General features: G+C 35.5%; 1 protein-coding gene across 1 annotated transcript in view; it reads left to right on the forward strand.

The window, feature by feature from the left end:
* Positions 1 to 15,818, forward strand: part of sema3d (sema domain, immunoglobulin domain (Ig), short basic domain, secreted, (semaphorin) 3D) — a 216,130-nt gene that overhangs the window by 172,681 nt on the left and 27,631 nt on the right. Inside the window, exons 10-14 of the mRNA XM_061970443.2 lie at positions 6,032 to 6,101; positions 6,181 to 6,325; positions 10,764 to 10,986; positions 11,527 to 11,615; positions 11,704 to 11,745. Coding sequence (XP_061826427.2) covers positions 6,032 to 6,101; positions 6,181 to 6,325; positions 10,764 to 10,986; positions 11,527 to 11,615; positions 11,704 to 11,745 — 569 coding nt within the window. The remainder of the gene's footprint in view (positions 1 to 6,031; positions 6,102 to 6,180; positions 6,326 to 10,763; positions 10,987 to 11,526; positions 11,616 to 11,703; positions 11,746 to 15,818) is intronic.

Consider the following 15,818-nt stretch of genomic DNA (forward strand, 5'->3'; position numbering starts at 1 on the left):
TTAAAAATGTTTACAAAAATTTAAAAAAAAATTCAAAAAGTAAAAAAAAATTTAAAAATAAAAAAAAAGTGTTTTAAGTTAAAACATGATTTTCAAGGTAAAAAAATGATTTTCAAGGTAAAAAAAAATTTTCAAGGTAAATTTTTTTTTTCAAGGTTAAAAATGATTTTCAAGATAGAGGAGTTCAAGTACCTCGGAGTCTTGTTCACGAGTGGGGGAAGAGTGGATCGTGAGATCGACAGGCGGATCGGTGCGGCGTCTTCAGTAATGCGGACACTGTATCGATCCGTTGTAGTGAAGGAGCTGAGCCGGAAGGCAAAGCTCTCGATTTACCGGTCGATCTACGTTCCCATCCTCACCTATGGTCATGAGCTTTGGGTCATGACCGAAAGGACAAGATCACGGGTACAAGCGGCCCAAATGAGTTTCCTCCGCCGGGTGGCGGGGCTCTCCCTTAGAGATAGGGTGAGAAGCTCTGTCATTCGGGGGGAGCTCAAAGTAAAGCCGCTGCTCCTCCACATGGAGAGGAGCCAGATGAGGTGGTTCGGGCATCTGGTCAGGATGCCACCCGAACGCCTCCCTAGGAAGGTGTTTCGGGCACGTCCGACCGGTAGGAGGCCACGGGGAAGACCCAGGACACGTTGGGAAGACTGTCTCTCCCGGCTGGCCTGGGAACGCCTCGGGATCCCCCGGGAAGAGCTGGACGAAGTGGCTGGGGAGAGGGAAGTCTGGGCTTCCCTGCTTAGGCTGCTGCCCCCGCGACCCGACCTCGGATAAGCGGAAGAAGATGGATGGATGGATGGATGGAAAATGATTTTCAAGGTAAACAAATGATTTTCAAGGTAAAAAAAAAATTTCAAGGTAAAAAATATTTTTCAAGGTAAAAAAATTTTTTCAAGGTAACATTTTTTTTTCAAGGGTAAAAATGATTTTCAAGGTAAAAAATGAATTTCAAATTGTTTTAACTTTTTAAAAATGTTTTTAAATGTTTTTATTTTTTTTTAAATTTTTTGAACTTTTTTAACTTTTATTTATAATATATATATAATTTTTTAAATCGGTAAAATACTATTATTCAAACAAATATTTTACAATTGATTAAATCAACATAATATTTAATAAATAATTAAAAATAAATCAACTTAATACAATAAATCTTACTTATAATGAGATGAATACATTAATACATTGTCCCCAATATAAAAAGATGTGTCACTAAATAGATAAATAATTTAAAAAAAAATCGGTCAAACACTTATTTAAGTTTTACAATTTAATCAATTAACACAAGGGTAGTATTATACTCTGGGCCTGTTTTGCTGCCAATGGAACTGCTGCTTTACAGAGAGTAAATGGGACAATGAAAAAGGAGGATTAGCTCCAAATTCTATATATACAATTTTTTTTTTTCAAGGTAAAAACTTTTTTTAATTTTTTTAAAACAATTTTAAACAATTTTAAAATTGTTTGATTTTTTTAAACAATTTTAACAATTAACATTTTTTTTTAGGGTTAAGGTTAGGGTTAGGGTTAGGACTAGGGTTAGGGTTAGGGTTAGGGTTATGGTTGGGTTAGGGTAAAAACATTTTTAAAAAGTAAAAAAAAAGTTAAAAAAAAGTTAAAAAAAAGTTAAAAATATTAAAAAAAATAAAAAATATTTAAAAAATAAAAAAAAATAAAAAATTAATTTAAATTTTTTTTAAAAATTTAAATAAAAAATTATTTTTTTTAAATTTTTTAAAAAAATTAAAAAAAATTAAAAATTTTTAAAAAAATTTAAATTTTTTTAAAAAAATTTAAATTTAAAAAAAATAAAAATTAAAAAATTAAAAAAAATTTAAAAATTTAAAAAATTAAAAAATATATAGAAATGTTTTAAAAAATTCAAAAAATTAAAAAGTTTTTACAAAAATTCAAAAATGTTTACAAAAATTAAAAAAAAAATTAAAAAAGTAAAAAAAAATTCAAAAAAAATGTAAAAAAAAAAAAAAGTGTTTTAAGTTAAAACATGATTTTCAAGGAAAAAAATGATTTTCAAGGTAAAAAAAAATTTTCAAGGTAAATTTTTTTTTTCAAGGTTAAAAATGATTTTCAAGGTAAACAAATGATTTTCAAGGTAAAAACAATATTTCAAGGTAAATTTTTTTTTTCAAGGTAAAAAATTTTTTTCAAGGTAAAATCATTTTCAAGATAAAAAAAAATTTTCAAGGTAACATTTTTTTTTCAAGGGTAAAAATGATTTTTAAGGTAAAAAATGATTTTCAAATTTTTTTAACTTTTTAAAAATGTTTTTACATTTTTTTAAAAATTTTTTTTAATTTTTTACTTTTATTTATAATATATATATCATTTTTTAAATCGGTAAAATACTATTATTCAAACAAATATTTTACAATGTATTAAATCAACATAACGTTTAATAAATATTTAAAAATAAATCAACTTAATAAAATAAATCTTACTTATAATGAGATGAATACATTAATAAATTGTCCCCAATATAAAAAGATGTGTCACTAAATAGATAAATAATTTTAAAAAATCGGTACCAATATATACAGTCGTGGAATTAACACATTATTATGCCTAATTTTGTTGTGATGCATTAAACAATGTAACTTTACCATGAATTGATTAACGTGGACCCCGATTTAAACAAGTTGAAAAACGTATTGGGGTGTTACCATTTAGTGGTCAATTGTACGGAATATGTACTGTACTGTGCAATCTACTAATACAAGTTTCAATCAATCAATTAATCAAAAACAAGGTTTTTCCAAAATAAGAGAACAACTTCAACTCCAGTTATGGAAAAAAGTGCCAACATGGCACTGCTATATTTATTATTGAAGTCACAAAGCGCATTCTTTTTTTTAACATGCCTCAAAACAGATACCCACTACAACTATGGGAAATACTATACTTTGACTTTCACAAAGTGCATAATTTTGAATTTTTTCTAAACATGCCTCAAAACAACAGCTACAAAAACAATGAAGGCACACAGCTTCGGTCCAGAGTAAAACCCGGACGTAGGGCTACGTCCGGGTTTTACCGGATATGTACCGCTCCGTACAGCGGCGTTTTAAAAAGTCATTCATTTTACTTTTTGAAACAGATACCGATAATTTCCGATATTACATTTTAAAGGGATGCCGTCAAGCTGAAGAAGGAGTCCTATCGGGTTCTTTTGGCTCATAGGACTCCTGAGGCAGCGGACAGGTACCGACAGGCCAAGCGGTGTGCGGTTTCAGCGGTCGCAGAGGCACAAACTCGGACATGGGAGGAGTTCGGGGAAGCCATGGAAAACGACTTCCGGATGGCTTCGAAGCAATTCTGGACCACCATCCGCCGCCTCAGGAAGGGGAAGCAGTGCAGTGTCAACACCGTGTATGGCGGGGATGGTGTTCTGCTGACCTCGACTGCGGATGTTGTGGATCGGTGGAGGGAATACTTCGAAGACCTCCTCAATCCCACCAACACGTCTTCTTATGAGGAAGCAGTGCCTGGGGAGTCTGTGGTGGGCTCTCCTATTTCTGGGGCTGAGGTTGCTGAGGTAGTTAAAAAGCTCCTCGGTGGCAAGGCCCCAGGGGTAGATGAGATCCGCCCGGAGTTCCTTAAGGCTCTGGATGCTGTGGGGCTGTCTTGGTTGACAAGACTCTGCAGCATCGCGTGGACATCGGGGGCGGTACCTCTGGATTGGCAGACCGGGGTGGTGGTTCCTCTCTTTAAGAAGGGGAACCGGAGGGTGTGCTCTAACTATCGTGGGATCACACTCCTCAGCCTTCCCGGTAAGGTCTATTCAGGTGTACTGTAGAGGAGGATACGCCGGATAGTCGAACCTCGGATTCAGGAGGAACAGTGTGGTTTTCGTCCTGGTCGTGGAACTGTGGACCAGCTCTATACTCTCGGCAGGGTCCTTGAGGGTGCATGGGAGTTTGCCCAACCAGTCTACATGTGTTTTGTGGACTTGGAGAAGGCATTCGACCGTGTCCCTCGGGAAGTCCTGTGGGGAGTGCTCGGAGAGTATGGGGTATCGGACTGTCTGATTGTGGCAGTCCGCTCCCTGTATGCTCAGTGTCAGAGCTTGGTCCGCATTGCCGGCAGTAAGTCGGACACGTTTCCAGTGAGGGTTGGACTCCGCCAAGGCTGCCCTTTGTCACCGATTCTGTTCATAACTTTTATGGACAGAATTTCTAGGCGCAGTCAAGGTGTTGAGGGGATCTGGTTTGGTGGCTGCAGGATTAGGTCTCTGCTTTTTGCAGATGATGTGGTCCTGATGGCTTCATCTGGCCAGGATCTTCAGCTCTCACTGGATCGGTTCGCAGCCGAGTGTGAAGCGACTGGGATGAGAATCAGCACCTCCAAGTCCGAGTCCATGGTTCTCGCCCGGAAAAGGGAGTGCCATCTCCGGGTTGGGGAGGAGATCTTGCCCCAAGTGGAGGAGTTCAAGTACCTCGGAGTCTTGTTCACGAGTGAGGAAAGAGTGGATCGTGAGATCGACAGGCGGATCGGTGCGGCGTCTTCAGTAATACGGACGCTGTATCGATCCGTTGTGGTGAAGAAGGAGCTGAGCCGGAAGGCAAAGCTCTCAATTTACCGGTCGATCTACGTTCCCATCCTCACCTATGGTCATGAGCTTTGGGTTATGACCGAAAGGACAAGATCATGGGTACAAGCGGCCGAAATGAGTTTCCTCCGCCGGGTGGCGGGGCTCTCCCTTAGAGATAGGGTGAGAAGCTCTGCCATCCGGGGGGAGCTCAAAGTAAAGCCGCTGCTCCTCCACATCGAGAGGAGCCAGATGAGGTGGTTCGGGCATCTGGTCAGGATGCCACCCGAACGCCTCCCTAGGGAGGTGTTTAGGGCACGTCCGACTGGTAGGAGGCCGCGGGGAAGACCTAGGACACGTTGGGAAGACTATGTCTCCCGGCTGGCCTGGGAACGCCTCGGGGTCCCACAGGAAGAGCTGGACGAAGTGGCTGGGGAGAGGGAAGTCTGGGCTTCCCTGCTTAGGCTGCTGCCCCCGCGACCCGACCTCGGATAAGCGGAAGAAGATGGATGGATGGATGGATGGCATTTTAAAGCATTTAGCGGCCAATAATATCGGCAGTCCGATATTATCGGACATCTCTACCCCAAACACATGTCAAAAGTGGTAAAGGAATGGCTAAATCAGGCCAGAATGAAGGTTTTAGAATGGCCTTCCCAAAGTCCTGACTTATACGTGTGGACAATGCTGAAGAAACAAGTCCATGTCGGAAAACCAACCCATTTAGCTGAACTGCACCAATTTTGTCAAGAGGAGTGGTCAAAAATTGAAGCAGAAGCTTGTGGATGGCTACCAAAAGCGCCTTATTGCAGGTAAACTTGCCAAGGGACATGTAAGCAAATATTAACATTGCTGTATGTATACTTTTGACCCAGCACATTTTCAGTAGACCCATAATAAATTCATAAAAGAACCAAACTTCATGAAAGTTTTTCCTCGAATGGCCTTGACGCTGTAAACAACAGGGCCAGGCTGTTCTGAAAACATCCCCCCGAGGACAACGCAATGATGGACGCTTTTGACTTCCCTCCCTCCTCAACGACACCTGGAGTCGAACTTTTGCTGGCATGCAGAACGGCCCCAGGCCTATGGACACTACATCAACACACCCAAGACAATGGGCATATACACACACACACCCCTTCCCCACCCTATGCCTTCACCACCTCTTGATTCCCCTTCGGGGTGATGGACGGCTGGCAGCGCTTCATAGCAGCAGTTGACCTCCAGGGGCCCAACAGCACCCCCTGTAATTTCTACAGAGTTGTAGAAATGATGAGATTATGTTCTTTACAAGTGTATGCCAACTTTTGACCACGACTGTGTTCTGCACCAGATTAGAGCTAAATAGCTAATTTCCATCTACAGTCTCTCTAATTATGATGATATCCAGAACGATACTTTTCCATAGTAGTTTCGTAATGGTAAATAAAAAGCTCCTGAGGATATTTTTAACATTAATCTTCTATGTCTTTCCCGTAGAGGACATTTTTATGCTGCCCACCAGGGACCCTAAGAACCCCACAGTGTATGCAGTCTTCACCACCTCCAGGTATACACGTTGGGTTTTTTTTTCCCACCTGCAATCTTCTTTATGTTGGTTATTTTTAACCTGCGCTCCTGTTTCTCAGCTCCATTTTCAGAGGCTCAGCTGTGTGCGTGTACAGCATGTCGGACATTCGAGCTGTGTTTAACGGGCCCTACGCTCACAAGGAGGGGCCAGACCACCGATGGGTAGAATATGAGGGACGGATACCGTACCCCCGTCCCGGAACGGTAAGTAGGACATCCCAATTTAAACAAAGAACCAACAGTATCTTTAGTTACATAAAAAAGGGCTGCATGTCATGTAGAGTCTATATAACACTACTATGTTTATATTATTTAATTACGCAAAGGTGTCTCGCAATTAATTATTTGTCAATTAATTTGATTTTTTTTTTAACTGACTCATTTATGAAACTAGTCTTGTCATAAAATTAAACTAATAAGAATTATCTGTTTTACATAGTTATATTTGTATTTGATCTATAGTTTATTGTTGCATAGAAAAATGTATATGCTAAAAAAATGTTTTAAAGTATACAATTATACATCAAACAGTACTTTTTAATGTGCTGCTCTGACAAAAGCCAATAGTTACTTTAAAAAAAAAAAATACAACTTAACAAGTTAATTAGATGTAATTCAATTAAAATGCATTGAGATGAAGACATTAAAAATCACTAAATAGTTAATTAATACAAAATCGGTCAAACACTTATTTAAGTTTTACAATTTAACCAATTAAAACGATGTTCAATAAATCATTTCATTGGAAATTAATGTACTTAATAAAATCTTAACACAATAAAGTCCAACCACATTAATAAATTGTCCCCAATATAAATAAATGTGTCACTACATAGATAAATAATAAAAAATCGGTCAAACAATTTAATCAATGTTCAATAAATCCTTTCATTGAAAATTAATGTACTTTTAAAATCCTAAAATAAACTTGAAATTTGATATATTCATGAATTAAGTGTCCCTAATATGAATGAATTGTTAAATAAATAGATAAATTAATATATATATATATATATATATATATGTATGTGTGGGAAAAAAATCACAAGACTACTGCATCTCTACAGGCCTGTTTCATGAGGGGTTCCCTCAATCATCAGGAGATTTTTTTTTTTAAATGAGGGGTTCCCTCAATCATCAGGAGATTTTTTTTTTTAAATCTCCTGATGATTGAGGGAACCCCTCATGAAAATCACAAGACTACTGCATCTCTACAGGCCTGTTTCATGAGGGGTTCCCTCAATCATCAGGAGATTTTTTTTAAAATGAGGGGTTCCCTCAATCATCAGGAGATATTTTTTTTTAAATCTCCTGATGATTGAGGGAACCCCTCATGAAACAGGCTTGTAGAGATGAAGTAGTCTTGTGATTTTTTTCCCACACATACATATATTGCGCTCTACCACGGAATCGAGCACTATTTTTTGGATAATCTTATCAGGCATATATATATATATGTATATATATATATATATATATATATATATATATATATATATATATATATATATATATATATATATATATATATATATATATATAATTGGTAAAACACTATTTTTAAACAAATATTTTACAATTTATTAAATCAACATAATGTTCAATAATTAATATTAAATCAACTTAATAAAATACATTTGACTTATAATGAGATGAATACATTAATAAATGGTCCTCAATATAAATACCGTAAGTCACTAAATATATAAATAATAAATACAAAAATCGGTCAAAGACTTATTTAAGTTTTACAATTTAATCTATTAAAACAATGTTCAAGAAATCATTTTATTGAAAATGAATGCACTTAATAAAATCTTAACATAATTAAGTCCAACTTAATGTGATATATTCATGAATTTACTGTCTCCAATATGAATATATTGGTGACTAAATAGATACATTAACAACAAAAAATGTATGATAATAAATTGGTAAAACATTATTCAAGCAAATGTTTTACAATTTATTTAATCAGCATAATGTTCAATAAACCATTCAAAATAAATTAGCTTACTAAAATAAATCTTACTTAAAATGAGATGGACACTAACAAATTGTGCCCAATATAAATAAATGTGTTACTACATAGATAAATAATAAAAAATTGGTCAAACAATTTAACCAATTAACAATGTTCAATAAATAATTTCATTGAAAATGAATTTACTCATAAAATCTTAAAATAAACTTATAATTTGATATATTCATGAATTAACTGTCCTTAATATGAATGAATTGGTAAATAGATAAATTAATATATATATATATAAATATATATATATATATATATATATATATATATATATATATATATATATATATATATATATATATTTTTTTTTTAAATGGGTAAAATACTATTATTTAAACAAATACTTTACAATTTATTTAATCAACATAATGTTCAATAAATAATTTAAAATAAATATTAAAATAAATATTAGTTATAATGAGATGAAGATATTAACAAACTGTGCCCAATATAAATAAATGTGTCATTAAATAAATAATTGATTTAAAAAAATCGGTCAAAAACTTATTTAAGTTTTACAATTTAATCAATTAACACAATGTTCAAGATATCCTTTTATTGAAAATGAATGTACTTAATAAAATCTTAACAAAATAAAGTCCAACTTAATGTGATGTATTCACAAATTAACTGTCTCCAATATGAATATATTGGTGACTAAATAGATACATTAACAGAAAAAAAATAATGCTAATAAATCTGTAAAACATTTAAGCAAATTATTATTAAGCAAATTAACTTTACAATGTATTTAATCAACATAATGTTCAATAAATCATTTAAAATAATAAATCTTCTTTAAAATTAGATGAAGACATTACTAAATTGTCCCCAATATGAATAAATGTGTCACTAAATAGATAAAAAAAAACTAAAAAAAAAGGTCAAACACTTTATAATTTAATCAATTTAATTTATGTTCAATAAATCATTTTATTTAAAATTAATATACTTATAAAATCTTAGAATAAACTTAAAATTTTATTAATTCATTAATTAACTGTCCTTAATATGAATGAAATGGTAAATAGATAGATACATTAATATATTTTTTTTTTTTTACGGTAAAACACTATTAATTAAACAAATATTTTACAATTTACTTAATCAACATAATGTTCAATAAATCATTTAAAATAAATCAACTTAATAAAATAAATCATACTTAAAATGAGATGAACACATTAATAAATTGTCCTCAATGTAAATAAATGTATCACTACATATATAAATAATACAAAATCGGTCAAACACTTTAATCAATTAACAATGTTCAATAAATCCTTTCATTGAAAATGAATGTACTCATAACATCTTAAAATAAACTTAAAATTTGATATATGCATGAAGTAACTGTCTCTAATATGAATGAATTGGTAAATAAAAAGATAAATTAATCATAATTATCATCTCATAAGTAAGATTTATTTTATTAAGTTAATTTATTTGAAATTATTTATTGAACATATGTTGATTAAATAAATTGTAAAATATTTCTTTAAATAATAGTGTTTTACCAATTTTATATATATATATATATATATATATATATATATATATATATATATATATATATATATATGTTGATTGAATTAACAAAAACTTTTAAGACTTTATTGATAAGATTGTATTACGTCAATTTACTTTAAATGATTTATTGAACATTGTGTTGGTCGTAAAATATATGCTTAAATTATAGGGTTTAACGGAATTGTTTTTTTAATCAATGTATTCATCTCATAAGTAAGATTTATTTTATTAAGTTAATTTATTTGAAATTATTTATTGAACATATGTTGATTAAATAAATTGTAAAATATTTCTTTAAATAATAGTGTTTTACCAATTTTATATATATATATATATATATATATATATATATATATATATATATACATATGTTGATTAAATAAATTGTAAAATATTTCTTTAAAAAATAGTGTTTTACCAATTTTATATATATATATAGTGTTTTACCAATTAAATATATATATATATATATATATATATATATATATATATATATATAAAATTGGAAAAACACTATTATTTAAAGAAATATTTTACAATTTATTTAATCAACATATGTATGTATATATATATATATATATAAAATTGGTAAAACACTATTATTTAAAGAAATATTTTACAATTTATTTAATCAACATATGTTCAATAAATAAATTCAAATAAATTAACTTAATAAAATAAATCTTACTTATGAGATGAAGACATTAATTAAAAAAACAATTCCGTTAAACCCTATAATTTAAGCATATATTTTACGACCAACACAATGTTCAATAAATCATTTAAAGTAAATTGACGTAATAAAATCTTATCAATAAAGTCTTAAATGTTTTTGTTAATTCAATCAACATATGTCTTTAATTTAGCCCCCAAAAAACAGAAACCTTCATAAAATACAAACATCATAGCAACACATTAAAGATAATTACAATGAAATAGTCACTATGGCACAACATGTGTCATCCATCACATGACCACCAGAGGGAGCTAAAGACAAACATTGGATCTGTCATCCAATTCAGAGCAAAGTTCCCTTGGTGAGTTCCAACTGATCCAAGTTAGTCTCTGGTCTTGTAGTGTCCCAGCAAGACCTACGACCCCAGGATCAAGACCACCAAGGACTTCCCCGATGAGGTCGTCAGCTTCATTCGCATCCACCCGCTGATGCACCGCTCCGTCCACCCTCTGAGTGGACGACCCGTGTTCACGCGTGTCCGCGTGGACTACAGCCTCACGCAGATTGTGGTGGACCGGGTCTTGGCGGAGGACGGCCAGTACGAGGTCCTGTTCCTGGGCACAGGTAGGTGACTGCTAACCCCGAGGAGCCACCAGGGGGCAGTACAACATAGTCCTTAACAGTGTGAAGACATGTAAGGGGTTCTGGCTTCAGTAGGTCCAGGTTTATGGACTTCATGCAGGGGTCGGCAACCCAAAACATTGAAAGAGCCATATTGGACCAAAAATACAAAAAACTAATCTGTCTGGAGCTGCAACAAATTAAAAGTCTTATAATGAAGACAACACATGACGTAAGTGTCTATATTAGCCTACTATCAAAATGACTTTAAAAGTCTTATATAAGTGTTATAATGAAGGCAACACATGATGTAAGTGTCTATATTAGCCTACTATCAAATTACTTTAAAAGTCTTATATAAGTGTTATAAAAAGACAACACATGATGTAAGTGTCTATATTAGCTATATCAGCCTACTATCAAATTACTTTAAAAGTCTTATATAAGTGTTAAAATGAAGACAACACATGACGTAAGTGTCTATTTTAGCTATATTAGCGTTTTGGGTGTTGTTGGAGTATAAGAGGTTGTATGTTGTCTTAGATGCTGGCACAGTCCTGAAGGTGGTGAGCATCACCAGAGACAAGTGGCTGACGGAGGAAGTGGTGCTAGAAGAGCTTCAAGTGTTCCAGGTTCGATACCACACACACACAACAAATACACGACGAGTCCGTGTTGCTTTACTTTGATATTTTTTCTGCACTTTTTTTGTTTTTTCAGCTTCCCACGCCCATTCTGAGTATGGAGATATCTTCTAAGCAGGTTGGACCACATTTAGCATCTGCACTGCATTTCCTTAATATGTAGGAGATCAGAGCTCAAACCGAAAACATGTTACACAGACAACATTTTTAGGGTCTTTAGTTCCAAATTTTTAAACGTGGGTTCACATTTTCCAAAGCAAGTCCACTGACTAGAAGAAGCAGCCACAGAGGCCGAGCAGAATACTTTCTATCGCCATACTCAAGTCACTAATCATCCATTGCGGCAAATAAACTATATTTCTATGTATTTTAATCACTGGAGGACTGAATATTGAGGCTGAACATGTTGCACTGCAAACAAGAGCTGTAAAAATGTATGATAAAATACTAGATTTTAAGACAAAAAACTAGTGAAATTAACTAGCTACATTTTACTTGATCGGATATCGTAAATTAGGATTTATACATCTAGAAATTAACTTTTAAGCTAGAATTAAGTATTTTATTTTGTAATGCTTTATTCAACTTGCAATTCTCAAATGAAGCATCCTCGAGATGTTGCAGATTTTTTTAAACATGATCGTCTTAGTAGGTAGTTGGTGCTTGTCGTGGCGGTAATCCTAGAACCCGTTGGTGGACACCGGCGGTGAGGGATGCCGTCAAGCTGAAGAAGGAGTCCTTATCGGGTTCTTTTGGCTCATAGGACTCCTGAGGCAGCGGACAGGTACCGACAGGCCAAGCGGTGTGCGGTTTCAGCGGTCGCAGAGGCAAAAACTCGGACATGGGAGGAGTTCGGGGAAGCCATGGAAAACGACTTCCGGATGGCTTCGAAGCAATTCTGGACCACCATCCGCCGCCTCAGGAAGGGGAAGCAGTGCACTATCAACGCCGTGTATGGCGAGGATGGTGTTCTGCTGACCTCGACTGCGGATGTTGTGGATCGGTGGAGGGAATACTTCGAAGACCTCCTCAATCCCACCAACACGTCTTCCTATGAGGAAGCAGTGCCTGGGGAGTCTGTGGTGGGCTCTCCTATTTCTGGGGCTGAGGTTGCTGAGGTAGTTAAAAAGCTCCTCGGTGGCAAGGCCCCGGGGGTAGATGAGATCCGCCCGGAGTTCCTTAAGGCTCTGGATGCTGTGGGGCTGTCTTGGTTGACAAGACTCTGCAGCATCGCGTGGACATCGGGGGCGGTACCTCTGGATTGGCAGACCGGGGTGGTGGTTCCTCTCTTTAAGAAGGGGAACCGGAGGGTGTGTTCTAACTATCGTGGGATCACACTCCTCAGCCTTCCCGGTAAGGTCTATTCAGGTGTACTGGAGAGGAGGCTACGCCGGATAGTCGAACCTCGGATTCAGGAGGAACAGTGTGGTTTTCGTCCTGGTCGTGGAACTGTGGACCAGCTCTATACTCTCGGCAGGGTCCTTGAGGGTGCATGGGAGTTTGCCCAACCAGTCTACATGTGTTTTGTGGACTTGGAGAAGGCATTCGACCATGTCCCTCGGGAAGTCCTGTGGGGAGTGCTCAGAGAGTATGGGGTATCGGACTGTCTGATTGTGGCAGTCCGCTCCCTGTATGCTCAGTGCCAGAGCTTTGTACGCATTGCCGGCAGTAAGTCGGACACGTTTCCAGTGAGGGTTGGACTCCGCCAAGGCTGCCCTTTGTCACCCATTCTGTTCTGAACTTTTATGGACAGAATTTCTAGGCGCAGTCAAGGCGTTGAGGGGATCTGGTTTGGTGGCTGCAGGATTAGGTCTCTGCTTTTTGCAGATGATGTGGTCCTGATGGCTTCATCCGGCCAGGATCTTCAGCTCTCACTGGATCGGTTCGCAGCCGAGTGTGAAGCGACTGGGATGAGAATCAGCACCTCCAAGTCCGAGTCCATGGTTCTCGCCCGGAAAAGGGTGGAGTGCCATCTCCGGGTTGGGGAGGAGATCTTGCCCCAAGTGGAGGAGTTCAAGTACCTCGGAGTCTTGTTCACGAGTGAGGGAAGAGTGGATCGTGAGATCGACAGGCGGATCGGTGCGGCGTCTTCAGTAATGCGGACGCTGTATCGATCCGTTGTGGTGAAGAAGGAGCTGAGCCGGAAGGCAAAGCTCTCAATTTACCGGTCGATCTACGTTCCCATCCTCACCTATGGTCATGAGCTTTGGGTTATGATCGAAAGGACAAGATCACGGGTACAAGCGGCCCAATTGAGTTTCCTCCGCCGGGTGGCGGGTCTCTCCCTTAGAGATAGGGTGAGAAGCTCTGCCATCCGGGGGGAGCTCAAAGTAAAGCCGCTGCTCCTCCACATGGAGAGGAGCCAGACGAGGTGGTTCGGGCATCTGGTCAGGATGCCACCCGAACGCCTCCCTAGGGAGGTGTTTAGGGCACGTCCGACCGGTAGGAGTCCGCGGGGAAGACCCAGGGCACGTTGGGAAGACTATGTCTCCCGGCTGGCCTGGGAACGCCTCGGGATCCCCCGGGAGGAGCTGGACGAAGTGGCTGGGGAGAGGGAAGTCTGGGCTTCCCTGCTTAGGCTGCTGCCCCCGCGACCCGACCTCGGATCAGCGGAAGAAGATGGATGGATGGATGGATGATCGTCTATGCGTGGAAAAACTAAATATCTTATTGAATGGTCACTTTCTCACTTTTAATCTACAATAGAAAAATATCATTATTATTGCTAAAATGAAGTTTGCTCGATGACTAAGAATTAGTAAATAGCTCTTAAAACTAGGGACATTTCTAGGGAATACAATTGTAAGTATTTGCAGTGTAGACGCAGAGGAAGAGCAAGCAGGAGCAGGCAAGCTAACCACCGAGCTAACTGCTAGACGAGCTTGAAACGACACAAGAAATACGAGCTTGGTAAAGTTGAAGATAAGTAAGTGGTTATTAACAGGTGGATTAAAAAGGGTTTGGAGAGAGTAAACATCGGTCGTGTTGATACAGAAGAAAAAGTAAGGCCAGCAACACCCGTGTCCTTCCAATCATTTGAAAACAAACTACCAAACAGACCGCTTTCCAAAATGTCTTGGTCAGTGTGCAATTGTCAACAGGACTTAAGTAGTCACAGCTGTGGTCAATCAATTGACATAACAATCAATCAACAATGAAAGTTCACTAATAATAGACGAAATGGAAAATTGTACGAAATAAATTAAAGACACAGTACAGTATCATAGAAAAAATAAATAAAGCAATACATTTTTTGTATTGCTTTTTACATATTTTTTTTTATTGCTTTATTTTTTATTGCTTTATATAAATTGTACACAATAAATCAAAGACTCAGTACAGTATCATAGGAAAATAAATAAAGCAATTAATTTGTTTTATTGCTTTTTACATGGTATTTTTTTATTACTTTCTTTTTTATTATTTGTATTGCTTTATTTTGTTATTGTTTTATTATATTTTTATTTCTTTATTTATATAAATTGTACAAAATAAATCAAAGACTCAGTACAGTATCATATGAAAATAAATAAAGCAATAAATTTTTTTTATTTCTTTTTACATGTTATATTTTATTGCTTTATTTTTTAGAATTTTTTATTGATTTATTTATATAAATTGTACACAATAAATCAAAGACTCAGTAGAGTATCATAGGAAAATAAATAAAGCAATTAATTTTTTTTATTGCTTTTTACATGGTATTTTTTTATTGCTTTCTTTTTTATTATTTGTGTTGCTTTATTTTGTTATTGTTTTATTATCTTTTTATTGCTTTATTTATATAAATTGTACAAAATAAATCAAAGACTCAGTACAGTATCATAGGAAAATAAATAAAGCAATCAATTTTTGTATTGCTTTTTACATGTTATTTTTTATTGCTTTATTTTTCAGCATTTTTATTGCTTTATTTATATAAATTGTACAACATAAATCAAAGACTCAGTACAGTATCATAGGAAAATAAATAAAGCAATCCATTTTTTTATTGCTTTTTACATGGTATTTTTTTATTGCTTTCTTTTTTTTAATTTGTATTGCTTTATTTTGTTATTGTTTTATCTTTTTATTGCTTTATTTATATAAATTGTACACAATAAATCAAAGACTCAGTACAGTATCATAGGAAAATATATAAACTAATACATTTTTTTTATTGCTTTTTACATGGTATTTTTTATTGCTTTC

This window comes from Nerophis lumbriciformis, linkage group LG10 (assembly GCF_033978685.3).
Source record: "Nerophis lumbriciformis linkage group LG10, RoL_Nlum_v2.1, whole genome shotgun sequence".
Classification (NCBI taxonomy): Eukaryota; Metazoa; Chordata; class Actinopteri; order Syngnathiformes; family Syngnathidae; genus Nerophis; species Nerophis lumbriciformis.